The sequence below is a fragment of the Pelobates fuscus genome, chromosome 9, assembly GCF_036172605.1.
Source record: "Pelobates fuscus isolate aPelFus1 chromosome 9, aPelFus1.pri, whole genome shotgun sequence".
In the NCBI taxonomy this organism is placed as follows: Eukaryota; Metazoa; Chordata; class Amphibia; order Anura; family Pelobatidae; genus Pelobates; species Pelobates fuscus.
The window spans coordinates 161,175,608-161,203,547 of NC_086325.1; the positions used below are offsets into that span (position 1 = coordinate 161,175,608).

General features: G+C 40.9%; 2 protein-coding genes across 6 annotated transcripts in view; one reads left to right on the plus strand and one right to left on the minus strand.

Annotated features, from left to right (window-relative positions):
• The window catches only part of RALGPS1 (Ral GEF with PH domain and SH3 binding motif 1), a 328,055-nt gene that overhangs the window by 150,489 nt on the left and 149,626 nt on the right, over positions 1 to 27,940 (plus strand). The gene's annotated exons all lie outside the window — the stretch shown is intronic.
• Positions 604 to 27,858, minus strand: ANGPTL2 (angiopoietin like 2). Of its 2 annotated transcripts, XM_063432897.1 has the most exons (6): positions 27,617 to 27,858; positions 27,379 to 27,537; positions 15,545 to 16,419; positions 4,175 to 4,368; positions 3,717 to 3,987; positions 604 to 1,243 (listed from the first exon to the last, which is right to left on the minus strand). In XM_063432897.1, exons 3-6 carry the CDS (start codon positions 16,359 to 16,361, stop codon positions 1,044 to 1,046), a joined length of 1,482 nt encoding a protein of 493 aa, XP_063288967.1. In that variant the 5' UTR covers positions 16,362 to 16,419; positions 27,379 to 27,537; positions 27,617 to 27,858; the 3' UTR covers positions 604 to 1,043. The 2 variants fall into 2 exon arrangements, with proteins under 2 accessions (XP_063288967.1, XP_063288966.1); XM_063432896.1 differs by having other exon boundaries at positions 27,379 to 27,858.

The window sequence follows — 27,940 nt, forward strand, 5'->3', positions numbered from 1 at the left end:
AGTCTATTGACCTTTCAATTTAAACATGTTTTTTCTTTCCCTTTTAAGTAATTAAGCACCCAGGATACATAACATATATTTCATACTTGGCACCCATCTTTTGCCTGCAAAGGTGGATAGCCTTTTTTAATTTGTGATCATTGCCAGATGGATAAATGAGCCACATCACAGCTTCGACATGGCAACTATAAAAATATATATTTATATAAATCAGAATAACTTGCAAAGTGACATTAACCGTTTTGTGAATATGCGGTGTAAGGTGTGTTTGGACTGCAAAAATATATATTTCCACATATCTCTCTAAATACTGTACACATAGGTTGTTTGTATTAAAGCATAGTGTGGCCTGCTTTGATGACATGTATTCGTGATCACATTAAGTGAGTACTTTAATAGTGAAAGATTGGCAGTGTGTGATCAGTCAAGAAACATATCACATTTGTACTGATGGCTGTTCTAGACATGTGAAATAGGCCCATCTCTGTATTTTTATAAAGAACAGAAAATCGTAACTTTGTACCATCTGACGGCCCTCTTTGTAATTTAGGGTAATATAACATAATGAACCTGCTAAGAAAACAATAAAACAGAAACATAAACTGCAAAAATAAAATCTTGCTATTGTTGTTACTAAGATCATTGGATTTCGTGTCCTGTGTCCAACACAATATTGCAAGTCCTATTGCAGTACATAGTACTGCACAATTTGTTAAACAAAGCCCTATAGACATGATACGTAGTTAACGTGACTGTTACACTGTTAATCACAAAGGACTGAGAAACATTATAGATTACAGATAATTTTTTGTTTCTCCCCGTGTGCTTGGTAAGACATATAGATGCACCCTTGCAGGAATGGTTGATGGACCTCAAGCGGTCAGGAAATGTACAGCTTTTTACAGTAATTGTGGACAGTCATTGTACATGTATTTGTCCTTTGACACAAGAGCCCTTCCTCCATCTCTTCCAGTGCCAGCGGGCCTCCGGTGATATGTTTTCAGCATTGAAAGGGGAATTTCCAGTTTGCTTTGGGTTCATTTTCAGTGGAAGGTATTGGGGTTGGGTCTGATCATCATCACTACCTTCTTCAAAGAGTATGACCCGCCTCGGAATTCGGCCCAGTACACCCCATCTTGGTACCGGCTTCTGTAGTGTCCTCCACGGTACCAGACTCCATTGAGATTTGAGTGGGCACAGGCATTATACCACCACCCTCCCTTTTGATAATGGGCACAGTTACCTGCAAGAAAATACAGATTGTCTGAGAGTGATAAAACAAATTTTTTTCTTCTACAAACACCAAAGATCCAGAAATACGCCTCACAGATCTTTCCAATTCATTTAAGGAGATACAACTAGATTCTTACCTTACCTCACGTCCCACTACCCTCCAAGATGAGTTTAAACACCACCAACTCACTCACTACATTAAAACTCTCCCTCACCCGACTGATGTTATACGCCCGCCCACCACTTTTGAATCTCTGTGCTCCACCACGGGAACACAGACGCGACCTCTCTCAGTATCTTATAAAATATAAGGCGATGTACTGGTGTCCTCACCGCCCTCTTATACTAAACAATGGGAAAGAGAGCTCAACATTTCACTGACAATCCACCAATGGCAAATCTTCCAAATTACACATACGTTGACCACCAGTTCCAAGCAGGTGGAAACCAACTTGAAGCTACTAACTAGATGATATCACACACCAGATAAGCTACACAAATGGAACCACCGAATCCCAGAGGTATGTTGGAGATGTAACTCCAGTAGGAGAACCATGTTACACATTTGGTGGCAATGTCTATCCATTAGGGGCTTTTGGGACAAGGTGCTCTCCCCCCATAAGACAAATAAGTGGACTTCCCCTATTGATGGAGCCATCATCTGTCCTTTTATTGCACACGAGTATACCACTCCCAGCACTGAAACGCTCAAGCCTTCTATATATGCTGACAGCAGCCAAGTCACTTATCCCCATACATTGATCCCCGCATATTTCTACCGTGAGGGAGTGGAGAGACAAGGTGGAAGCTATCAGGAGCATGGAAGAACTCTCAGCCTAGTTTTTCAACAAAATGCATACGCAGAGATGGTCCAACTGGATAGCATATTACGCTACACAGACACAGCCTGCTATCCCCACACCCTCCACCAACCCCTGAGTATGCCCTAGCTATAAATTATCATTACTCACAGGGAATAACATCTTGGTGAAACCTATAATACGGTAAATACTGATTACCATTTATGTTATGGTTATATACCTTTTACCTGACCCCTTATTTATTATCTTGATGACCCACCCATGAAAACGGGTAATAAGATACAGCAGCAATTTTTCCTCTGCAAACCAATATAACACATGTTAAAATGTTAACATGCGTAATTCTGTATGATGCAAATTACCTATCTTTTCCTATATTTTCCACAAGCTGAGCAGCCAGGGGTGTAACTATGCAGACTAATATCTGTAGAGTGTTAAGAAAGGGTTCTAGATTCGGATGTTTGGAAGATACTGTTGGTATAAATGACTGAAAATGTGAGCTCAGTTCCTTTCAGCATTGCCCTGAGGAACAGTCCATGAAGAAACTCTGTTAAAGAGGAAATATTTCAATTTCCCACAGTTTGTCAATATTACATTTTACCTTCTTTTAAACTACTGGCCTTTTAAGATTAATTTGTTATTGTTGATTTCTGTACTTCAGTCCGGATGACTGCTTATCGTCTTTCTTAAGACTTACTCACCAGTGACCAAACATTTAGTTACTCACTTGGTTACTATAGTTTATTTTGTTTTTTTTTCTTTAAAAATAAAGAACGCGTCTTTAATAATTTCTAAACTACATGGCTAATCTTATTGTAGCAGCAAATTGTGTCGTGATTGTTAAAGTTTTTTTCTGTGTCTGTAAAAATGCATTGTTCGTGGAGTAATTTGTAATCTCTGCCATTGGTTTGAGTGTCTTTAAATATTCTACAAGTACACTGACACAGAGTTGCTGAAGGCATTACCTGCTGCCAATCTCCCCCAAAAGGCACTGCTCTCCAGAGGGCCCCCGGAGGCCTACATACTGCTTCACATTCCCAGTATTATCTCAAGTTAGTGGGGCCCTTGCCAAGTTAAACTGTAGACTGCTTAACAAGCCCTTTCTCTTGGTTATCATAGAAACCTCAGCTCTCTGTGGTTGTAAGATTTCACCTCTCGTACTTTTACCAGCCGGATGACCATTTTTAATATCTTCACAGCAATCTGAGCCTCTCCCAGGAAGATAAAAAAAAAATCAGTTTAAGTATAAATTGTAAGGCTAACGAGAGGAGCTAATTATCATTAATGCTCCTTTGTCTCTTCATTAGAGGCATGTATTTAATTTCTGTATTTTGTTCTTCTGTACTTTCTAGCATGATTTGGTGTCAAGAAAATCAATAGATAACATTTTCAAATGTTTGTATATTCTGTGCTTTTGGTTTTTAACGGTACACTCTAAACACCAAAACCAGTAAAGGAGGCGGTCTTGATCTTTTTCCCAAATTAGTTGGAGAAGCTGGGGGTAGCAATGGGGTATTAAATATGTGACACCATCATTAAATTATCAGAAGACCTGCACATTAGTGTCTGCATTGTCATTAATAATGTATGACATGCTCCATAGCTTGCCAAGATTGTCAGTGTGTTCGTGGTGATATCATACAGATTATATACACTACGTACCGGAGTATACATCATGGTCTCTATCCAGTGTGGTGAACTGTTTTCCATTGTGCCAAGTAAATGAATCTCCAGCGTTCCCGTTATATCGCCCCAGCCTCAGCTTGTAGTATTCACTTTCCGGCTCAAGTCGGAAGCTTGCGTATTCGGCGAACACTTTGCGCCCCGACCAATCCTCAAGGGTAACGAGCAGTTTGTAGTTGGCTTGGTTGGTGAGCCAGTAGATGTTTTCCAGACCCAGCCAATATTCTCCATCAATATTGCCGAACCCTTGCTACACATGGCAAAAAAAAAAAAATATCCTGTTAGTGTATCTGTCCTTGAACTTGATGATGGACTGTACCTCCATGCAACCCCAACCCTCTCTTGGAACTCCTATTTCCTATGATGGCAGTAAACATCTAAACATTTTGGTTTGTTGTCTCATAACTTATTAGCTAGGATCATTGCTCTTTACTTACTTTGTAAGTTTCCCAGTTTCTGAAGAAGTTAACAGACCCATCCTGGCGTCTTAGGATGACTGTCCAGCCACCGGGGTCATGTCTCTGGTCACACCAGACCTGCATCAATCTGTTTGTGTTTTCTGGCTTTACCAAGTATATGGTACTTGTATCGTGCCCATCTTCACTTGCCTGGAGACAGTCTCTCCATGGACCTAGTGGAAACAGGAGGTAAAGGCAGTTAAATCTTAATTTCTTATCCAAAAACAATACACAACACAAGTGTTCCCATAGCAAGAAAAACAAAACAAGCTGCTTGCTTCTCCCGGCAACACACCGTCTACACCAAACATAACAACGGTAATATTTTGGCACTGAAGAACAACGGTACTAATGAACGTTTTATGTATTTTTACAGCACCAGTTCAAATTTATAGGAAAAAAAACTTTGTAAGTGAATCACCCAGGATTTATGTCTAAAACAGGTTATTTACGATTGTTGTTTTTTTTTTTTTCTTTTGTTTTTTTTTAGCATGTCTGCTGGCTAATATTTTGTTGTTGCTGTCTAACTAGCAGTTCAGTTAAAAGGTGTTTCATATATTAATTTTTTTTTTTTTTTTTTACTGATTATGATTTCATTCTTGAGAAACTAACTGTCCAACGGAAAAACACTGTTTGATTAAACGTTTAGCAAAAGAAGACATCTACAAAATCTAGACTCTACGAAAAGAGAGGGATTGCACCTTGAAGAAAGCTTCTCAGTCCACAAATGTCTAGATTTTCTAACCGATGGCACTCAGCTAAATTATCTTTACCCCTAAACCAGATTTGTCTTGGTTTTCACACTTCTAGAGAGAGTTAGATGGTCAGAAATGAAATGCAACATTCTTACAGTGGGGCAATCATCGTAGAAACCAGTAGAATGAAAAGGTACATTTAATTTGTGATTGTTCAACATTTACAACATTGTGCACATTTTTATAAATGTCCTCCTTTGTTTTAATTGAAGGATTGTCTGGATCAGTTCTGATGGACCACCAACAGTCCAGATATCCTTCTTGGATCAGAATTGGGTATTATATCGTTAGATGGCAATTATTGGCTTGAGAGGAGTGTCCAACACAAGCATGGTCACATGCTTCCACCACACACCTCAAAAAAGCCATCGCAAGGGCCATTTCACAACGTGGTTGTCTTGGTCCGTTGCTAAAACAATACACATATTCATCTGGTAACATAATAATTTTAACATGTGGTTTATTTTATTCTTGGTAAATTTACTTGTGTGTTATTTCTCTGGATGCCGAACATGGAGAATTTTCCACCTCACCTTGTGGAATATTCCCATGGAAATCCTGTACCTGAGCCAGAACAAACCTACGGAATCCTGGGCTGGGCAGCTAATCTAGAACACAGCTAACTCACCTTCCTTTCCACCCAGTAGGGCTGCTGCTGCAGTTTCAGCATTCTCGACAGAACTAATTTTAACTCAGACCCTCTGGGGAGATAGTCTGCCACAGATAACCTCCACCAAGTAAAATTATAACTAACCCAGTGTCTTATTTTACAGGAAACGTATCAAACTTTCCCAGACTTAACTGTGATCTTCTCTCGTCAGACAACATTGTTCATGGATTGCCAGCATTTCCCTGCGATGCTTGTCACATTGCCCCTGTGATATCACTTGCGTATTGCTTGATTACATTATAACTTGGTAAATCCTTAAACCACGGCATGACGACAACTCTCAAATAAATGTGTTTTCTTTGTGCAGAAGATGTCTGCATTGCTTTTAGTGGGAACCACATTTTTAGGATGATTTAGAAAAGTCTTGCCTGTACCTGCGGGTAGTGTTTTTCTCCTTCTGTGCCGAAGCTGTTATATTGGGAGTTTTTGGTTACACCGCTCCCTGAGGGCATGTGATTCATAGCATTCCAAACCGCAGCCAAGCGGCTTACTTTGTCTGGTGAATAGACTTGTGATGTATAGAAACCTGACCAAATTTCTAGTGCTTTCAAATAGTTAATACCTGGGGGTTCCTACTTTGAATTAAAGTATTTAGAAGCTCAGACTAGGCATCTGGGTTCAAAAACAGTTTACCAACGTGATATGAACCAGCTTTGTTCTCATTTTGCTTTTGTAAAATTCTTCATGTAAATACCCATCAAGATAAATACACAAGTCTATTTGAGCAAACAGCGTGTGTGCGGTCCTATTTGCGTTCACTCCTTACATTGGTATGAAAGCAAACGACTTGCTGTCACTGTTTTTCTTTGCGATCTATCGGCCTGTTTTTGGCGCGTGAGAGTACAGTAAGCGTTTTTTAAGATTCCGTGGAGATTGGCGGTTTCCAGGCACAAAGGCTTCCTTTAATCAGACGCGTATAAAACCTTACTGTGTTACAGAGAATAAGGTGTAGAAACTTCACTCCGTTTTCTATACATCTCGCTGGATCATTTGAATCACACAGAACGGTACCCATCACATCCAAATGCAGTCGGCGTTCGACGATAATGTGAAAAAATTTGATTATATCATTAGATCATATTGTCATGAAAATGTATTTTAGGCTCCGTTCACTAGGCCTGGAAATGTAGCGATCGAGTTAGTGTTTAAATTATAGTAGCCTTTTTAGAGGATACAATTTAGCAACATGACTCCCTCCTGACTCCTGTAATGTTGAATCCTCACTGATTTTCTAAAGGGTTTCCAGAGTAACTGAATGACAAATAGTTAATCTGAACCCTGAAGTTTTCCATAAAGCAAATTATAAATCCTGCAGCTCCTCGTAGACTGATCAGCTCTCCATTATGTAAACCCAGCTCCTCTCAATACACTGAACCCTGCAGATTTTAGTAGACTGATCCCCGCAACTGTCTAAAGACTGGACACTAATACCTGCAGTTCTCCATGGCCAAAACACTGAACCCGGCAGCTGTCTATAAGCAGAGCATTGCACTCCGTTCGTGAGATCCCTGCAGCACCCCTTTTTGAGACCAGCTTGAGCATGTGCCCAGTTCACCCTCCTGAAATCTCACGGTGATGTAGTTAATAGTTGGATTAACTTGTCACTTAACTTGGAGTCATTTCTTTCTCAATCTGTGCTCTTCCATTGTTTGAGGCACATTATGCACGCCTGTCTGCCGAAGAGTCTTTTTAGTACATACATTCCCCACAAAGAAATGATCCCTGTATCCAAATATTCTACCCACCCCTCTTTCAAAAAGTTACCCCCCCTTTTCAGGGTTAAATATGTTTAACTCTGGTTCATCTGTAATGTTCTAGCAGATTGTTTTTATAACAATCTGCAATTTTTTAAATTTTTGTTCTATTTCACCTAATTTCCATGTTCCTTCTACAAATCTCTGGCTTTATTTTAATCCTTGCTTAGACTTGTCATGCCTTCTGGCACTGATCAGGTTAACACGACAAATTAACATCATAGCAAACAGAGCTGTTTGGATTTTGGCTGCTTCCAGTTGTCTTGTTTTTGAACACTCCATCTGTTAGCTAATTTGTGCCGGAAATCTTAGCACAGGATTGGCCCTGATCTCTGGGCTGTTGTTTGGCACAGCCAGTTTGACCAATTGGCCCCTCGTGGCTGTTATCCCAAAATGGACACTGCGTTTCCCAGGGCATGTGGCGCCACACATAACACCGATTGTGGACACCTGACTGTATTCTCTGGCCAACTTGTGTGAATTGTCCATCTGTATAGTATTCAGGCCATGCTCCTTGTGTCTTGTATGTAACATGCGTTGATGTGTAGCTTACACACTATTCTCTTTAATAAAATTAGTATAAGGCATGGCAGTGTTTAGCCCACTAACAAGGTAACATCCTTGTGAACTGTTCATATGCTCTCCAGATGATTTTCTTACGCTGACTTGTTTTGTATACATTTCGTTATGCTTTGTTATATTGTTTGTGTTGAGCCGCTAACCATATCACTTTACAATGTATTTGATTATAAATGGAACCTTAAAGACAAAACAGTCAACAGCAAAAATAGGCAACCCGTAAAAACCATATGGCAACAGATTAGCATAATGCTGGCAGTTAGAAAGGAGAATTCGACGAGTGGAAAGATTAAAACGCCAAGCTTAAAAAGAAAGAAAGGATACAAAAAAAACAACAAACGGGACAAGTAGCATGAACTGCGAGGGGATTGCAAATAGACAAAACAGGATTATAAATAGGTAGGTGTTAAAAGGTTTATGAAAGGCACGGGGATAATGGCTGGATATTTGCTGCTCAACACTCAAGTCTTATGTTTGGTGGCGAGTCTATTATACCTTCTAGCCTGTTATAAGCCATATTTAAAAAATAACCCCAAATAATCCTTACCTAGGCTTTTTACTTAGTATCAAAAAACACTAATTTTACTATCGAAATCAATTAGCAGGTGGAGTTTGTCGTTCACCAAATTTCGGCGAAAAATCAGAAATCTGTTTGGCTCTAGTATTACATTCTGGTACTCTAAGCAATGTTGTGCTAAATGTGTTATTTCACATATTCCGTATACATACCCATGGAAACGAGCAATTATCTGTCTATGATCTATCATTTTCTTTAACGTTTGTCTGATCATGATGAAACTGGAGCCATTCTGGGCTAAACAAAATAAAATTTGAGCTGTCACCATGGAAACCAATGAAATATATCTTCTGATAAATATGGCATGGTATTTCTTTTGGGGTGGTGATTTGGCTATGAGCCGATAGATTTCCTTTGTGACGGAATACTCAAGACTGTACCTGAAATGTGTGCGCACAAAAGAAAATTCTCCTGTCAGGGTTTCTATGGCCGTAACAAAACAAATGTCACTAGTAAATGGAAAGTTTAAGTGATGGAAAATTGAAAGAACGCTATAGAAGAGGAATTCATGATACAGAATAGCAGTCTCTCCCCAAAATATCACGCCTTCTCGTAACGTGACATGCTACTGATTTCTCTTAACATGTAGCGTACACAACGTAGTTACGAATATTCTACATTTAGATCGCTAAAACGACTTAAAATGTCCCTGTCATGTTTTTTTCTTCTTTTAGATTTTGTTCCTTATTCCTAATGATTATAGTCCCCTCTTTGCCATATAACTTTATTTACATTTTCTTTTCTGTGATGGATGTCAGTACCTGGGTGCATCCATTTTGTTCTCCTCTGCCCATGGCGTTTGTAGTTTGAATTGAATTCTTTGACGAATTAACAATGCAACTGAAATTGAATTTTCCTTAAGCTATGCCCATTGCCAAAATTTACCAAACATCACGCTACCGTGAAAAGAAGTAGTTCCTCCATTTTCTTATGTATAACTAGAAACAACTAAGGGGAACTTAAAAAAAGGGTGGTGTGGGGGGGAATAGAAGAAGATAAAAAGGGGTTAAATTCGAAGTAAAGCCTGCACTGACAGCGCCGATTTAACGGATGTGAAATAAAACCCTAAATGGCTACATATGGCAATGAGCGCACCGATTCACTGTTTTCTACTAATTGTTCTGAATGGGGCCCTGCTCATTTTTATTTACTCTATAAATACATCGTAACATTCTACAAGTAGCCTATTCTAGAAGAAACATGGCTGATTTCTCCTTTACCCTCTCTTTCCCTCGCTGCCGCTCACACCTACCAGTCTCTTTAAACTCAGTCTAGGCCAAATAACATGAATCCTGTTTTCCCACAAGATCTAATAAGTAAGAATACTGTTTAAATCCTTGTGTTTATCCAGTAGTGGGCCAAGGTCTGAGTGCTGTGATCCCCTCATAAAACTAAGCCCAAGTAGCTACCGGAATTTCTTATCTCACACTTTACTACTTTTATCTGGAGTCCGTTTAAAGTGCGTGAAATCTCCAGGAAAGCCTTATATCGGCAAAAATTACTGACTGTGTTAAATGTCCTGTTCTGTAAATCACCTGCATGGTGTAAAGTTAAAGGGATACTCTGGACACCTACAGAACTTTACCTCCTGAAAAGCTTTATGTGTCAGAGTGTTTTCGTTTTTTTTTTTTCATTTTGCAAAAAGTGCAGATTTCAATAGAAATTTACACTTTTATAAATAAACCTGGTGAACCCCCCCCCCCCCTCCCCCCCGGCTATATTGATCAGAAAAAAGGTCCTGATACTTCCTCGTTTGGTTAGTTCAGTGGAGCTAAACTCAAGAAGCAGCAAGTGCTTCTCATTGATCCTCATTGGGAACAGTGGCGGATCCAGAGCCTGATCTCGGGAGGGGCACTTGTAGATTATTTAAAAAAAATAATCCTAGCACAATAACCACTACAGCTCAGTGTAGTAGTTATGGTGCCAGTAGTGCCAGGATCCCACCCCGGAGTAAGTAGTCATACCGTTTAAGAACAGTTTGACAACTTACCTGGGGTCTGCTGGGATATAGGGCATAGGAGAAGTGGTGTGTGTTAGGGGTGAAGTGTGTGTGAAAGGTGCAGTGTGTGTGTGAGCGGTGAAGTGAGTGTGAGTGCGTAAGGGTGGCAGTGTGTGTGTTAGGGGGCAGTGTGTGTATGGGGGCACTGTATGTCTGTGTGGGGCAGTGTGTGTATGGGGGGCACTGTATGTATGTGTGGGGCAGTGTGTGTATGGGGGGCACTGTGTGTATGGGGGGGTCGTGTGTGTGTGTTTGGGGCAATGTGTGTATGGGGGGGCAGCAGGGTGTGTAGGGCACTGTGTGTGTATAGGTGTGCAGTGTGTGCGGGGCAGTATGTGTGTGGGTCAGTGTGTATGGGGACAGTGTTTGTGGGACAGTGTTGTATGGGGACAGTGTTTGTGGGACAGTGTTGTATGGGGACAGTGTTTGTGGGACAGTGTTGTATGGGGACAGTGTTTGTGGGGCAGTGTGTGTATGGAGGCAGTGTTTGTGGGGCAGTGTGTGTATGGGGACAGTGTGTGTATGGGGACAGTGTGTGAATGGGGACAGTGTGTATATGGGGACGGTGTGTATATGGGGACAGTGTGTATATGGGGACAGTGTGTATATGGGGACAGTGTGTATATGGGGACAGTGTGTATATGGGGACAGTGTGTATATGGGGACAGTGTGTATATGGGGACAGTGTGTATATGGGGACAGTGTGTATATGGGGGCAGTGTTTGTGTGTATGGGGGCAGTGTTTGTGTGTATGGGGGCAGTGTTTGTGTGTATGGGGGCAGTGTTTGTGTGTATGGGGGCAGTGTTTGTGTGTATGGGGGCAGTGTTTGTGTGTATGGGGGCAGTGTGTGTGTGTATGGGGGCAGTGTGTGTGTGTATGGGGGCAGTGTGTGTGTGTGTGGGGTCAGTGTGTGTATGGGGTCAGTGTGTGTAGTGTGTGTATGGGGTCAGTGTGTGTAGTGTGTGTATGGGGTCAGTGTGTGTAGTGTGTGTATGGGGTCAGTGTGTGTAGTGTGTGTATGGGGTCAGTGTGTGTAGTGTGTGTATGGGGTCAGTGTGTGTAGTGTGTGTATGGGGTCAGTGTGTGTAGTGTGTGTATGGGGTCAGTGTGTGCATGGGGTCAGTGTGTGTAGTGTGTGTATGGGGTCAGTGTGTGCATGGGGTCAGTGTGTGCATGGGGTCAGTGTGTGTAGTGTGTGTATGGGGTCAGTGTGTGCATGGGGTCAGTGTGTGTAGTGTGTGTATGGGGTCAGTGTGTGTATGGGGTCAGTGTGTGTATGGGGTCAGTGTGTGCATGGGGTCAGTGTGTGCATGGGGTCAGTGTGTGTATGGGGTCAGTGTGTATGGGGGGAGGGGAGGAGGGAAGGGAGGCTTTTTAATTAAAAAAATAAAATAAAAAAAATGTATTTAATAAAATATATTTATGTCCCCCCTCCCTTCTTACCTTTATTGAGGAGGAGGGGGGACATTTCTGGATCCCTGGTGGTCCCAGTGGGGAATCCCTGGTGGTCCAGTGGTTCCAGTGAACTCTAGCCCGCGCTCCAGGGCTAGAGTTCACTCTCGCGAGATTTGGAGCGTTGCCGTGGTAACCGCGGCAACGCTCCAAATCTCGCGAGAGGAGGACCCGGAGGAGCTGCTGGTAACAGCTCCCGGGTCCTCTCTCCCTCCCCTTCCGGTCGGCTGTCAGTAATGTGCCTGCGGACCGGGGAGGGAGATCACTGATCTCCCTCCCGGTCCGCAGGCACATTGCAGGGCTGGCGCTTGGGCAATGCCAGCCCTGCACTAGCCGGCAGGGGAGAATCTCGGGGGGGGGCAATTGCCCCGTTGCCCCCCCCCTGGATCCGCCAATGATTGGGAAGTCTGTGATTGGACAGCCACGGAAAGTCTGGGCAGGGCTAAAAGGGGAGGGCTTGCAAAGGCTGCAGACGAGAGATCTGCCTACAATGAAAAAATGCATAATTTAATGCAAGGAAGTATTCACGAAACAGTGATTTTTATTTGTTTTATATTTGGCCAATGGAGTGTCCTCTTAAGAACATGCCACACAGACTGCCTAGCTGCAATGCAACAGATAAGGATTTTCAAGCCTTATAAGCCACACCATATACAACGAGCTGGAATGAGGGAGCAAATGGAGTTTGTAGAACCCTTGGTCAAGGCCTGTATAGACAATACATAAACAAACAAAATCAAATATGACCTAATATTCAAGAATGGAAAGACCCCAAAAATAACAAGCTGGGTTTACCAGCATATAGATGGTAGGATATGCAAAAAAGTTCATTAGTTAAGATATAGATAGTTCAGCCGCAGCATTCACACTGGTCATTTCCGCTAAGCAGTAGTTCTGTACTTGCTTAATAGAGGAGTAGCTTCGACCTTATAATTTGGTCGGGTTCTAAAGGACTTACTCAGTTTTATAAATAGTGTTCATTAGGTGGTAAATCACCTGTTCTCAGAATACTTTGACATCTACAAATTTGCAGAATACACAAGCCATATAGGAAGCTTCATTCACGAAAACAAAATGTTTACGGTATGACCGAGCCTATGGTAGAAGTTATCGGTGAAGGTGGTTAGAGGGGAAAGGTCTGCTGTTTGGTGTGGAACAGATGACCTCAGCGTCTTCGTCCTGTGTAAGCAGGCCGAGGGGATTAAGTCTAGTCCTTGCTGGGGAATAGATGACCTCAGTGTCTTCATCCAGTAGAAGTTAGTTGAATGGATTAAGTCTAGTCTTTGGTGGGGAATAGATGACCTCATTGTCTTCTTCAAGTAGTTTCACTGGGGGAATTAATTCTGGTCTCTGGTAGGGAATACATGATCTCATCTACTTCCAACGGAGATTGCTTTATAACTCTTAAATCACGCCACACTTGGTCAGACAGCGGTGTTCAGTGTCTTAAATAGAGTACAGCATGCTGCCCACTTAAGGGTAGAGAGTGAATATTTGCAATACGTCTAGAGACTGCATCTATATGTTTAGGCTAGCCCTGAGTAAGCTCTGTCCTGGTGAGACAGAACACACTAGGAGCCAATTAAACTCTATTTGTTATTCCTGTTCATTTCTGCATCATTGGAAAAAAATAAAATAAAATGGTAGCAAAAGATGGTAAAATCGTATTTCCTAATAACCTCACCTAATCTGTATCGCTGCTAGGGAGCTAGGTTGTAAGGGGAAATTCTTTGTTCATGTAGGTAAAGAAAATAACTATAATTATTATAATTCTAAATGTGTCGGATTTCAGAATGTTCTGTTATAAAATGTTACAATTTCATCATTCTCCGACCATGTGCATTTTCTGCCAAGATGTTTGGAAATGATTCAGAAACTTACTGTGTGTAATTTTTCTAGACTTTTAATTATGTGGCCTAATTAATTTCAACTGCAGTTTGTTTGTGGCAAGCACTGTTTGTCTTGTCAATAAGCTCTGAAGCCTGTTTTCTTCTGACAGTCTTAAATATGATAACAGGGGATAAGCCTCGGAATCTGGGATTCATAAATCCGCCTGCTAAGTTTCCATTTCTCAAGAAATATTACAAACAATTGCCCGGTTTTAGGCTTCTTTGTTTGACATTGCTAAGTACGATGTTTGACAAATATTTGTCTTGGTTAGACTTCTCAATGGCAAGCGTGGTCATGTTAAAAGAAAACAAGTGGGAAAGGATTTAGATAGCAGAATTGTGTTTGTTTTAAAATATGCTCGTAAATATATTGATGTTACGGTCTTCCAGAAGCTTCCGTTTCCAAACGAGTAAGCAAAATGCCTGTATGACACCACTGCCCGCTTATAGGAATGTCTTGTGTATGAGCAAATGATTACCGTGATGGCATGAAACCGGAGTTTGCACGCAGGATCTACAGTGGTCCACAGAGCCCACCAGGTTTTCAGGAGATCTGTGCAAGCAAATGTGGTTCCACGTGGCTGTGCGGTCTATCTGCGCTCTGTGGAGGATTGTACTAAATCCTGTTTTTTTTTAATCCTCTATGAATTGACCCTGGATATGATTGGTGGCAATACTGTTTGTTTCTTTGTCTAACTGTAAGATCTCCACCATATTGTATGGTTTATCGGTAATGCTAATCCTATGTAGCCTTGTATCCTTTAACTTATCTCCTTCTCGGAATGTTTAACATCTGTTTTGGTGTTTTTGCCTGTGTTGGCCAGTATAACTCTGCCTTCCTCAATGTACTTGTTTTCCCATCTGGCCCTTTAGCTTGTTTTTCAGACTCGGTTTGACCTTTTTCTGGTAACGTCCATTTTAAATATTTTTTACTTTTTTTTTTTTTTTACTTTGTACTACCCTGACATTGACATGTTCTCCAAACCAACATGGGTGTTGTAGCTGAGGAGCTGCCTTTTGGCCATTCCTAGTTTAAAGCATCTTGTGCACAAATTAGATTTTTGATGCAAACTCTCATATGAATACAGCAGTGGTGCCGGCATATTTTTGCTCTCAATCTTGGTCTGTTGGCTGCTGGCACCCTAGAATATTGGTTGCTTTTCTGGTATACAGTAGCATGTGGGTCCACACCATGTGTGTGTTTGTATATGAGTCCGTGTGTGCATATGTAAATGTGTGACTGTGTATACATGAATGTGTGTAAGTGTATCGGAGTATGAATTTGAGTATGTGCGTGTAAATTCCCTTGAAGGAAGGGGTAGGGATGCTGGTACAGTCTAATGTTATAGGGATTTTGTTGTACTTGGATGTTTGAGCCCAGCTAGAGTAACATAGGGTGTTTGAAATAAACTTTGTGCTCAGAAAGGGAATGAACCAGTGGCTCTCTGGTGACTGGTCAGGGTTTTACATGTAGAAAAACACAGCACAATTCAATGTCTGTTATTGTGACACAAAGCACTGAGCAATATGGGTGCGTAAATAGTCCATAGCAGAAACCCAAATCCAGCATTTGGTATGTCAAATGTTTATATATATCTGCTAAAGATTTTAAGTCCTAGTTATACTATGATCAGTGCAATAATTTGGGATTTAACAAACACACACAATCTCACCTGATGGCTTGTCTGTTGATGTTGGGCTGCTGGTCACGACTGGCATGGTTGGCAGAGGAGGTGGAAGAACCTTTAAGTTTTGATCCCCTTGAATCTCGTTGGTAGATATCTGGTTGATGATGCGGTTGTTATAGTTGGGAGGTTGATACACCTTGTTCGGCTGTTGTGGGGGTGGGGGCTGTGCTACTGGTTTTGTTTGAGGAAGCTTTTGGCATTGGTCTTCCAGCTGTGCAATGACAATGGACTGATTGCTGGCCAGTGAGGCCAGATGATGATATTTATGCTCTAAGTCCTTGTACTTGTTGGTGAGCTGCAACATTTCAGCCGTTTGGTTTAAAACCTTGTTTTCTAACTGGGAGAGCTCCAGTGCATTGTCTCTTTTCCGTATAATTTCATGGAGGAGCTGCATGTACAGCTGCGTCACTCTAGAGTTCATATTTCGACTCTCCTTTCGCAAGAGCTTGACCTCATTGACGATCCCACCATCCACCTCCACTAGCTGCTGCAAGCTCTCGATCTGACGCTTCTGCTTGAGGAGCTCGCTGTTCAAAAGCTCTATCTCCTGCTTTTGGACACGGCTTTCAAACACCGTTTCTTGCTCCTTTGAGTTGACACATATAGCCCCAGTCACTTTTTGTTGAGGTACAATAAAGGTATAGGTACATTTGTCCTGCGATTCGGCAGATCGCTTCTCCCGGTTCATGTAGATGAATTCCTGTTCTGATGTTTCGCTGTTCTGGAATTCTTGCGTGTTGCTTCCATCAGATCGCCACAGACATACGATCAGGAACAGAAAAGTGAGTCTTCGTATTGTCATTTTTCCGACAACTATGAGACAGATTGCTTGACACTTGCTATAGTCTCCTGCCAGCCCACTGCAAATAAAGAACAAAAATAGGATTCACGATAAAATTCACACATCCACATGACATTATAGGCATCAAAACAACTTTATCTTAATGAATCACTTGTGGTGTATAGATCATGCCCCTGCAGTCTTGGTTCTAATTTTAGGAGTTAAATCAATTTTGTTTCTGTTTATAAAGTCCTCGTCACACCTCGCCTGACTGTGACTGACACAGCCTGCATGAAAAAGGGTTTTAATTTCAATCAGATATTACTTACTTTTAAAGTATCTATAACTGCTCTGTAACCTGACCTTTAATCATACACAGTAGGGTTCAATAGGCTCTAGAGGGCTATTAACAGAGGAGGAGACAGGACATTCTAAATTAAACAAAATGTGCAATAAAGGAAGTTTAAATATTAGATATCTATTTTCAGGAAGTGTTTAGGAAGGCTGTGTTCATGCAGGGAGGTGTACATAGGGCTGCATAAACAAAGTGATTTAACTCCTAAATGGCAGAGAATTGAGCAGTGGTACTGCAGGGGCATGATCTATACACCAAAACCGCTCCATTAAACTAAATTAATTAGAACAGATTAAACCTCCAGTTCTGTCTGTCCGTGACTTCTACAAATATTCTCTGAAGGCCAGCCTTTTTTTTCGTTCTCGATAAGTGCCCTGTTGCTATAATACCAATAACTAATGAGTGTCTATACATTGAACACAGGTGAGGGCAAACAGCTGTTCTGCTTTGGAACTGACAGAGACGCCTCTAACCCTTGTGCCTGCGGATTAACTGGAGACTAAACTGGGCATATTCTGCTTGGTCTTTCTAAATGCACAGTGTATGAAGACACTTGGCGTTCAGAGCTACTTTTAGACTAGGTATTGTGGTCTCACTTTCTATGTAGCCTGATGTGCCATTTGGCCTTTCCGTAATTAATTATGTTTGTTAAAAAGGGGCTACAAGGTCAAAGGGGCAGAGAAGGGTCAGTCACACAAGTTATTTTAGCATCTTATGGCCACCAAAATATCCCAAAGCAGATCAGAGTCACTAGCCACAAGTACTACCAGAAAATACTTGTGTTATTATATAAAGCAACATTTTCTGCAGTACTATACCATGGATACATTAAGAAAAGGGTGAAGACCGTATAATACATAATTAGGCAAACTGGTGCAAACAGACCTGAGATTGATGCCCTGGAACCTACACTCTATCATGCAAACACATACAGAGTGCAGAGCAAGTTGGTTTGAGAGCTTTCAATCTAAACAAAATAACTGTAAATAAGTGAGACAGAACATGGCAGGAATTACTTCAAACTGGCAAGATGTTACTGCAAGCATGTTCTCTTGGTGGGGGGAGAATAAATACTGTGTGCGTATAACATTTCTGGTTGTGTCTGTATGTATGTACATAATACTTCATAATAAGCTTGTTTGAGTTGGTTTCTCATCACCTCTTACAAATAATGATTGTACGCGTACATATATAACCATTCCTTTCATTTTTCATTTTGTTAATGTCTAGACTCTAGTCTTGTTGTTTGGGAATGGGCTTATAGAAAAGAGAAAGAAAGTGACTTTTGAGATCCCGTCTTCTCTGATATTTACAACGTGGGATTTTTTTCAGCAAAATCACCAATAAAATGTTCTGGAGAGTTTATTTATTGGTGTCCGCGTGAAACTGTCTTACTGAAGGCAATGTAAAAATATAACACACTCACAAAAGACCTATTCATTACTTTAGTGTCGACGGTTTCAGCTATTTTTTGGGGGAAGGCTATTTGCTACAATGAATTCTTTACAATTAGGCCCACTGAGAAGACTCTCCTAAAATCGTCATTTTAAATCAGTTCTCAATGTCTCAATGCAGTTTAACTCTGGAGCCAAAGAATTTTGTGCTAACTCCGTTTGGTCAAAAGTCTTGTTTGGCCAGCCCTCTGTAAGCAGCAGTAATGTGTCTAGGAATTCTACTCCGCGGTCACCCAGAACAAGCATCAGGGAGCGAGTTAGGAGCATCTAGACATATAGCTTGGTACTCAATCTGTTATTGGACTACATTACCCATAATGCTCTGCCAGTAATTGGTGTAGAGAAAAATCATATATTAAGAATATAGACATTTAGGGTTCATTATTAGAAATTGCCTCTCTTCTGTGTCTGTGTCTCCCCTTGTGAATTAGCCAAATGTCCAAACCACATTTTCTTTGTTTGAGGCTGTTCTTTCAATGTCAGAAAGTCCAGCCTGTGCCAATTCCATGAACCGTGTTTACCCAGCGGGAAAGACGTAGTGCTAAGCTGAAGTGTGTGCTATTTCATCTGTGGTTAAAATGAAGTAATATACAAAGGTCCCATTAACTGTGGATTGATTTATAGAAAGCATTTTCACAATTTAGTTTTTAGTTTTTCTTACACTATCCATGATTACAAAATGTTGCTGGCACTTAAGACCTATGGATCGTGAACAGACCGCAGGTAATGGGTAAATAAGTCCGAAAGGGCAATTGAGATATTTTTATATAAAGAAAAAGATGGGAGGGATTTTTTTTTCTCACGCAGAAACAAGCACATCTGAAAAAAGATTTCATTATATATCGTCTTACAAAGGAGAATCAAAAAAATTTCATTGTTCACCTATAGGAGCTGTCCAGTACGTCAGTGAAACGCGTTGGGCTATCGCTAAGGAATCCCACCTACAACCTGCCCTCGTCCTCTGTCTGCAGCCCATGAGCTCCCACATCACATCAATTGGCTGCAATTTTATAGAATTATTTACTGAGCGTCCGTAATAGACGGCTCACTATCCCACTGTGCATTGTGTGCGCCTGGCGTTTGTCTGCAATCAGTACTGGAGTTAACAGAAAACCGTTTAAGAGCAGTTCATGCGTATACGAAATCTTGGCTTGCTGTTTGAAAGCTTGCATATGGGAAACATTTTAAGTAGCTGCAAACACACTTGATTTAAATTGACATCCTTTCCTGTTGCTTAGGACCCCTTCTCGTAGGGCCAGTCCTGATATTTTGCGTGACTTTCTGTATTGTACTTTTAATTTGGCTTTGTTTACCTCTATAAAGCGATTTATTAAATGTGGATCAAAATTCAGGTTTAGACTTGGAGGCGATTATTTCGGTCAAGACACCTCCTCCTCCTCCTACATGGTAACCTTTTGACTTTCAGATATTTGCATTCATTGGGAAATTGCATTAAATTGAAAGTTGGGACATTATTCACTAGACCAGAAAATGTTGAAAATGGACAACGCAAATTGTAGTTTTTGTAGTTATTGGAAATTAAATTCTCAAAATCTATAATTCCCTAGTAAATTCTCCATACAGCATTAGAGAAAACCCCTTTCTACGAAGCGTTCTATATAGCGCCTCTGAGCTAGAGGGTGTAATACAGTTCGATCTCATCCTTTCTATGACCTAGGCCTGATTCACATGATTTCATTCTTTAACATGGCAGCTGATTGCTTTCATTTCTGAACCTTATGACTATATCAAAGCTGTTTGATCTGATATAAGAACTGTTGTAAAGTAATATCACTCCATTATCGGTTTCAAGTCGCGTACTGAGAAGGTCGACAAGTCGTATATTTGTGTTTTCGTGGTTTCCTGTGCTGACTGGCATTAGGAGTCTCCTGCTGGTATGGGCCTTCTGTTCTGTAATGTGTCTGTATATGGGCTTCTCAGCTGGTTTGTGAATGCCAATTTCCTGACTCTGAAGGCTTTTGTTCTATAAAATAAGGGCAGTTATGTCTCGATTAGCCAAGGAGTTATTTTTTTATACCAGGACAATGACAGATATTTGTCCCCCATTCTCCGAATTAGTTGTGATGTTTCTTAGCCCCTGCCGTCTGCCTGTTATAAGTGAAATGTAACCTGGAAGTGTGAATGTGTTTCCTTTAGCTGGATTGGCGCACACCTCTTGCGGTGGGAACCGATCACGGACCTGTATTGGTCAAAATATTCAGTAGATTCCTGCACTCTATTGCCAAAGATAGACCATTAATGGTTCAGAAGGGTGTTAGACTGTATAGGAGACGTGATTTAACCCCTTAAGGACCAAACTTCTGGAATAAAAGGGAATCATGACATGTCACACATGTCATGTGTCCTTAAGGGGTTAAGATAGTCTGGAGCTGGTGAAGTAGAGGTACCACGATCTGACTGTTTGGGCGAGAGTAGCAGATACAATGAGTCTGTATTGTGCGACAAGTCCACTATGGAAACTAATTGTATTTGTTGGTGGAGGATTCGATTTTCTGGGTCTGCTTCAGTAGTTTCTCTGGGAAGGTGAGTGTTTCTGATATTCAGCACTTACTAATGGACCGACATTTAAACAATTTTCCATTAGCTGAGCTGCACAGATAAATTTTCATTCTTTCACACAGGGGCTTAATGGCCCTAACACAAACACATGTCAAGTCATGCAGAGAGAATGAGGACATAGACGGGATATGCTAGGGTCCTGACAAGCAAAAAGTGAGCTTAATTTATAGTGAGAACTGACGTGATCGTCATTGGTATCAGACTTCCCTCCATCTTTTGGGAGCAACAAACACGTGGTCTGTATGTGTGACACGTGCAGTCACATGCACTATAAATCGAGGTGCTGGCGTGGCCATTGTCTATTTAGATGGAGGAAATCCGAGAAGTACACACATTTTATGTCTAGAGTTAATTTAGAGAAAGCCAGCTTTATTACCCTGGAACCATCAACCACCATGTTTTATCGCAATCTCAACAAAGGTTCATTGTATCTGTTCAGAACTAATGGCGTCCAGTCTGAACGTTTCCCGTAGCGAAGATAACTATTTATTCCCGATTACAATCCTACAAGCAAGGCTTTATTCTCTAGTTCCAAACCTGCTGGTCTCAGCAGTCCGTACCAGCCAACTAGACCCCATGTAATGTATATCATATCTGTTAAATGGAGGTGAATACAGTTATATCACTGGCCTAGTCTACAAATTGTAAAGTGAATTTCACATTTTAGGTGAAAATAAATGAACTTGAACAATAGCTGGCTAATTTTGCAAGTTTGAAATTCACCTTATGCACAGGAAAGGATGCGAATTGGCTGTTCCTGTTGCTTGGATGCTAGGTGTTGTTATACTGGTTTTGATGTTATTTTTTGTTGCTGCTGAGGGAAATAAATAAAGGTTGCAGCATAATGGGAGCCTCCATGTCTTAGTAAAATGTACTTTTATTTCCTGACAATCACCACAATCACATGCCCACCTCGACATCTTGTGTCACCAGTTCCAGTCATCTAGTGTTGGTTCCTTCAACTGCAGTCCAAATTCATTTCTATAGGGTTTTGCTTTTTGGAGCAGTAGTTTTCCATGGTTTTTTTTTCTTCATCATTTATTTATTTAGTTTACTTCAAACATCACGCTTGTCACAATATTCTGTGTATATACAACTCTGTTACGCTATATCCCTCTAGACTCCATAGGTTCATCATCCCCTTTATACTAATACCTGGAATCGTGGAATATCAGCATCTCATGCGGGGAAGGAGATAACATGCATTTAAACCACAGATTTTCCATTTAATATTTTTCTCCCCCAAAAATAAACCATAGGTCATTGTAATTGTAATGGCTCCCTTGGATATAGAGCAGACCCTTGGAAACTGAGCCCAGTTGGTTGTTTACCCTGATAACATCACCTTTCACAGTTCAGCTGGGGAGAGTCTGATCATGTTATTGTTCCCACCTGAGGAATGGGTAACTGAGTTAATCTTCCAGTACAGGGATGGGTCACCAAGATAAAAGCATGCTCGTAATTTGGGTTCCTGACAAAATAAAAAAAATCAGAACATCTGGTTTTAGCAAACTATACTTATACTATTTCCATTTTTATTGCGCAGTATTTACAATGCTATAAAGTGCTGCGGAATTTGTTGGCGCTATATAAATAATAACATAATAATGTTTTCTGATAAACCGGTCTTTGCGTTTTACCCTAATATATCCGGATTGATCACGATATTTGCACAGATGACTGAATCATTATGTGATGAGGTTGTGTACCCAGCAGCGCTATAAACAGATGTTGAGCCCTCTCCAGTCTACCTTTCAGTCTCCTGCTGAGCAACTGATCCATCTGTATTTTTTTGTGTTTCTTTGCGTTGTGTGTGACTATCTGGCTACATTGTAACTGCAAGATGTTCCATTTTGGGTTTATAGCATTTTCCACAGGTATCAGAAGTCTCCACAGTATTTTACTTATGAATACTTCTTCCTGCGTGTTTTAATGCTCCTTTATGCTCTCACTAGTGCCGTTAATTGTACAGTGAAGGCTGATATTTAACATTGTACAGACACACTCTGGTCCTCCTGGGCCTCAGGCTCCCCCCAACTGGTTCACATGAATGAAAACAATGGATTTCCAGACTTTAAAAAAAAAAAACAAAAAAAAACCCGTCTATCTTCTTGTTCTAACTCGGAGACCCCTATTTTACCTCATATCGTTATATCAGGCAGATACTCTGAAGATACAGCAATATTTAGGGAGTGAGTCTTTCAGTGGGTTATGGGTATATTATACCCACTAGACAATAATTCAACACAAACCAGAGGAATTTGATTGAACGACTCCTTGCATAAAAAACAATAACAAAAAGATAAAATAATACAATAAACATACTATAATGATACAATAAGCCGTAGTGATTCAGTAAACTGTAATTATGCATTGCGCGTTCACAGTGCAGTGAGCTATAATGTAACATTAAGAATTAATCATACAGTGATTTAAAATAATACAGTGAGCTGCAGTGGTTATGGTTTACCAAGAATTGAATGTGAAAGTATGCTACATTCAACTTTCCTAGAAAATAGGGATATTGGGATCGAGGAAGGGGCACAGAAAGTTTTAAATAGGGACTGTTCCTTTTACAGAGAGATACTTGGTAGGTATGAGAGAACCTTGACTGTCACTGTAATGGTGATGCCTTTCATTGGGATTACCAGGATTGTGTCTGTTCTGTTAAAGATGATGGCATAAAACACAGCATACAGTAGCTTTTATTTGTTGCCCACTGAATGCTGACATTGGCTCAAAGCTGCATTTGTGTTTAAAAATATAATTATCACAGTCTTGGCTTTACGGTCAGTCTGGCCCTCAGTCTTTGCTGTATCTAGCAGGCTATATGCACAGCTGCTCACATTACACTATACCCAATGGTAAGCTCTTTAGACTAGGGTGTTTCACTGTTCATTCTGTGTGCCCTAGAGTACAGTCCGGGATCCCGCTGTCCTACATCGTATTGTGCGTTATAAGCTGGATATTTATAGTCAGACAATACACAATGGGTTGAATCAGCTCTTTAGTCATGTTGTCATTGTTTGATCTGTTTGGCATTTGTCCCCTGCAAGCTCTGTGGAATCCGTGCCCCCTGGTATAATTAATCCTTTCTTACCGCCCAACGGGTTTCCAAGTATCAGAGGTATCGAAGGGGTTACATATTTCTATAATGCTTTATCTACCATCCAGATTTTATTTATTGTTTACACGCCAGCTCCACTGCCCAAGCCTGTTTTTATAAAGGCGTGAATTTCCATGCAGTTTGGTACATGTCGGCACCCGCATTGCGAATTGGTATCTCAGCACATCTCCTGCGTACAATCTTGCTAATCTCTGGGGAACGGACAAAAGTAAAACCAGCAAAGTATGAGACGCTGAACTATGTTTGGACAGAGTACAATCCTACTTTTCTTTTCTTTGTTTGAATACACAGCATTGTGAGGAGTGCTACCGGTCTAGATCTGAAATATTTTTAAAGTTCTTTATTTTTAGTTTTTCCCCTGTGTTAATGCTTGCATATTTTCTTGTTATATTTATTAGTAAACCTACCCACAGGTGCAGTTGTTTTTCTTTTTTTTTTGCTGTGCAGAAAATCTGCAACGTTTAGATGTTGCAGTAGGGACACTAACCACTGAGCTATCTCATTCACTCCAGATGCTCAAATGTCCTGACAATCTTTCCCTGAACTTGTTGAGTCCACAGCATTTAGTTCCCCTTGTCCATTATATTTTCCTAGGATTGTAGCCCGGATGGGCCCCAGCCTTGTTACTTTGTCAGTCCTATCGCAAGATATCAGGAGGAAATGTCTGATGGCACAAAGCTTTCTTGTGTCTGAAACCACGCAATACCTTTTTAGAAGAACTTGGCAAGTGTTAGCCAATTTGTGGCACCACCCTACTTTACTAGGCCTATAAATACCCAATAAAGCATTATGTAATAATCCAACCCCTTTTTTCACATTAATGAGCCTAGGTGATGTCACTCCCCAGCTGGTGGCCACCGGCCACCAATTCTGCCGTTCTACGCCACACCAAGAGTTTTACAGTGATAAGCTGTGTATGTACGACCTCCGTAAAGGGATGATGACGACTGTGTGTTCAATGTACCTAAATCCACTTGTACGAAGCATCCTTGGGAATCTCTCCACCTCTGTTTGGGCTTAGTTTACTGCGTGTGTCTGCACTGCCTACTTAAATCCAATTCATATAAAATATCCTTGGGAATCTCTCTAGACTGTTAAGTAAGGCTTACTTTATCACGCATCAAATCTGCGTAGGTGATTTTTTTTTTACTGACCTAGGTTTTTGCAATAATTCTTGATACTCTAAATTATGGATTATTGGTGGGCTAAGGTTCATTCAATAATTAGTATTTAGCATCCGGTTTTTATAAATTATTTTTTTTAGTGCCAGCTTTATCCTGTGTCTAATAATAATAATAATAATAATAATAATAATAATAACAAAGTATTTAACCAGGAAAGGTACATTCAGATTATTCTGATTTGCAAATACTGAGTGATATTACATACTTTGCCCCTATCGGGCTGCTCAGCGATAATACAATACAGATGGGGGGGATCGGGTATCTCCCGACCAGCTGCAGCTCAAACCTATCTGTTTAATCCAAACAAGGTACAATGCAAGCTCTTTATCCCTTTTCTCAAGAAAGCCACATATTTCTGTTGGTGCTCTATCCCGGCATCTCTGAATGCAGCTCTGGCTACTGGGCAGCTGACAGATGACCAGAAATATGAGACCACTTTTAAACACCCCTTTCCGGGGTCCTTGTACCCTTTGACACAGAAGGTCATGTAAAGAGAAGTGTGGTCTGTCTGCCCCTCAATGACTATATTAACAAAGGGAGTCCTAAGTCCTTTGATAAAGGAGAATTTAAGTTTCTGCTCCAGCGTATATTCGCTCTGTAGGGGTAATGTTGGACACCGCAATCTGCAAACACTAACCTGAGAAACTAACAAACGACGTTCATGTTTATGGTAGAATATACCAAGCATTATCCTTTATTTGCATGTTTTATTGATTAAGATGTGGCCCACAATGCACTTCTGCCAGTAAAGGCAACTTTCTCTTATTCACATCATGCAGTATCTGGATGCATAGATTGCAATCCATACCTTTAACCATGCCAGGCTCATTTGTAACCTCTCTAGATACCAGTAGAGAGCAGCCTGCCCCATGTCTGCTGGTTGGCAAGGGTATTAAACAATTATACATTCAGCAGGTTGCCCATGACTCTATAAACAACTCTATTTTACATACCAATCACAAATTAGCAGATTTGAGTCTTATTATTATCACCATTTATATAGCGCCCACACATTCCGTAGCGTTGTTCATTGTCTATTATTTTGTACACTCAACTAGCTGAGCATTGCACGGAAAGCCGTCCACACACAGCAGCTGAAAGGACAAAGTCTATTACTACCTCATTCCAGTGCCCTGATCATCCCAGCCACTCTGCATACCGACTGGCATCGGCTATAAATGTCTATCACACAGCCAAACATAGCTCATTCCTTTACCCAGCTGTGGGCTGCATCCCCTGTTACGGCTGCAAGAGAGACGTTAAGAGATTGATTCATGTTTTTCCCCTTAAAGAACTTTTTGTTTTTGCCAAAAATAAATCTAAAGAGATAAAGAACAGCTGCCTTCACGGCAAACTCTGTACATATTTATTTTATGTTGCTTAATGCTAGAGGTGAATCGGGGCAGATTATTTTCAATAACTACCCGCAGACTTTCACTTCCAATACCTTCTGCTCCCAGTTTATTTATAAGGGCATTGTGTTCCCTATACGGGATAAACGTTGGCTTTTACACAGGATTCGATCATGCCTATTCATTTTTACAAATAGAAAATAGTGCGGCTTTCAATGGGTTAAAAAAAGATTAAATAAACCTTCCCAAAAGTTGAGCTTGTCTGGTAATTACAAAGCAAACACCTCTTGGCGTTTTATGATCTCGCAATGAGCTGGCGAGTTTAGTGTAAGTATAGCTCACATTCTTTGGCTGCCACAAGTAGGAGACAAAAGCATGAGGGCAAAGGTGCCCAGCTGTACCCTCTCTGGTGTTACTTTAACCCTAGAACTACTCACGCTTAAGGGTTATTCACTTAAGATAAATTGGTTACATTTCTCTCGATTTGACTATATACATCATCTAACTTTGTGCATCCCTGCTCGGGTTGCCATAGTGACAGCAGCAGCATCACCAATAAAAGAAAGGGGAACTTTCTCCTGTAAACTTTAACATTTGGAGGTGCCAGAGGTATCTCCATTGCAGGGCTGTTTGCACACCCATCAGACACATTGAAGAGTTCAGCATTGCCATGCTATTAATACAGGTGTGGGACTCTGCAATGACTGTGGCATGGTAACAAAGACTGAGACTGACTGACTGAGAGGGCAGAATATTGATCAGGTGAGTCTTTAAGCTCCTCACCAGCAATGTAAGTGTTAAATCTGTCACCTGTTTGTCATGAACAGGCATTACCTTTTGCATCACTGCTAATGAAAATGAAAACCTCTCCAATGAGGGAGTTACCGGGGTTAGTAATTAGCAGTTTGTCACCCACTCTCCCTATTCTAGGTTCTAAGTTCTCCCCAGACCTTTGCTTTGTTACAGTAATACCTGCATTGTCTTACCCCCTTTTACTGCAACGCTCCCGATTCTTCAGACGCAGGTCAGCTGTAGGATGCCGTCATCTCCTTTTATCTTTTGGATTTTTTTTCTCCTTCTTAGGACGCAATTCAAATTTCATTAAAATTCTCCAAAGAAAATAAAATGTAATCCTCCATAATACACTGCAAAGTAAAAATAAAGTTCCTCCTGTGGATAATTGCTGTCCTGGTGTTAGACGTCCTAGCTCTGATAAGCAGTTACCTGCAGTGTTGCAAGTCAGTTTCTCTGCCTCACATCTCTAATTTCCAGAATCCATCTTCTCCGGCTCGTCTTAACAGCCTTATTTGAACCTAAGCTCTTTTGTGGTGAAATTACATGCTGAGAAGAGGAGGGGGGGAGAGAGAAGAGGGAAAAAAAAGCAAAAGAAAAGTTGCATGGAGTATGTAAGCAGCAGCTCTGGTTGGAGGACACATTTTCCATTCCACTCCCACAAAATGCTCCGGGAGACACACACAGGAGACACAACCGGAGCTACTCCTTAACCCCCCCTTACCACAAACACTCCGCAGGCAGAATCTAAACCTC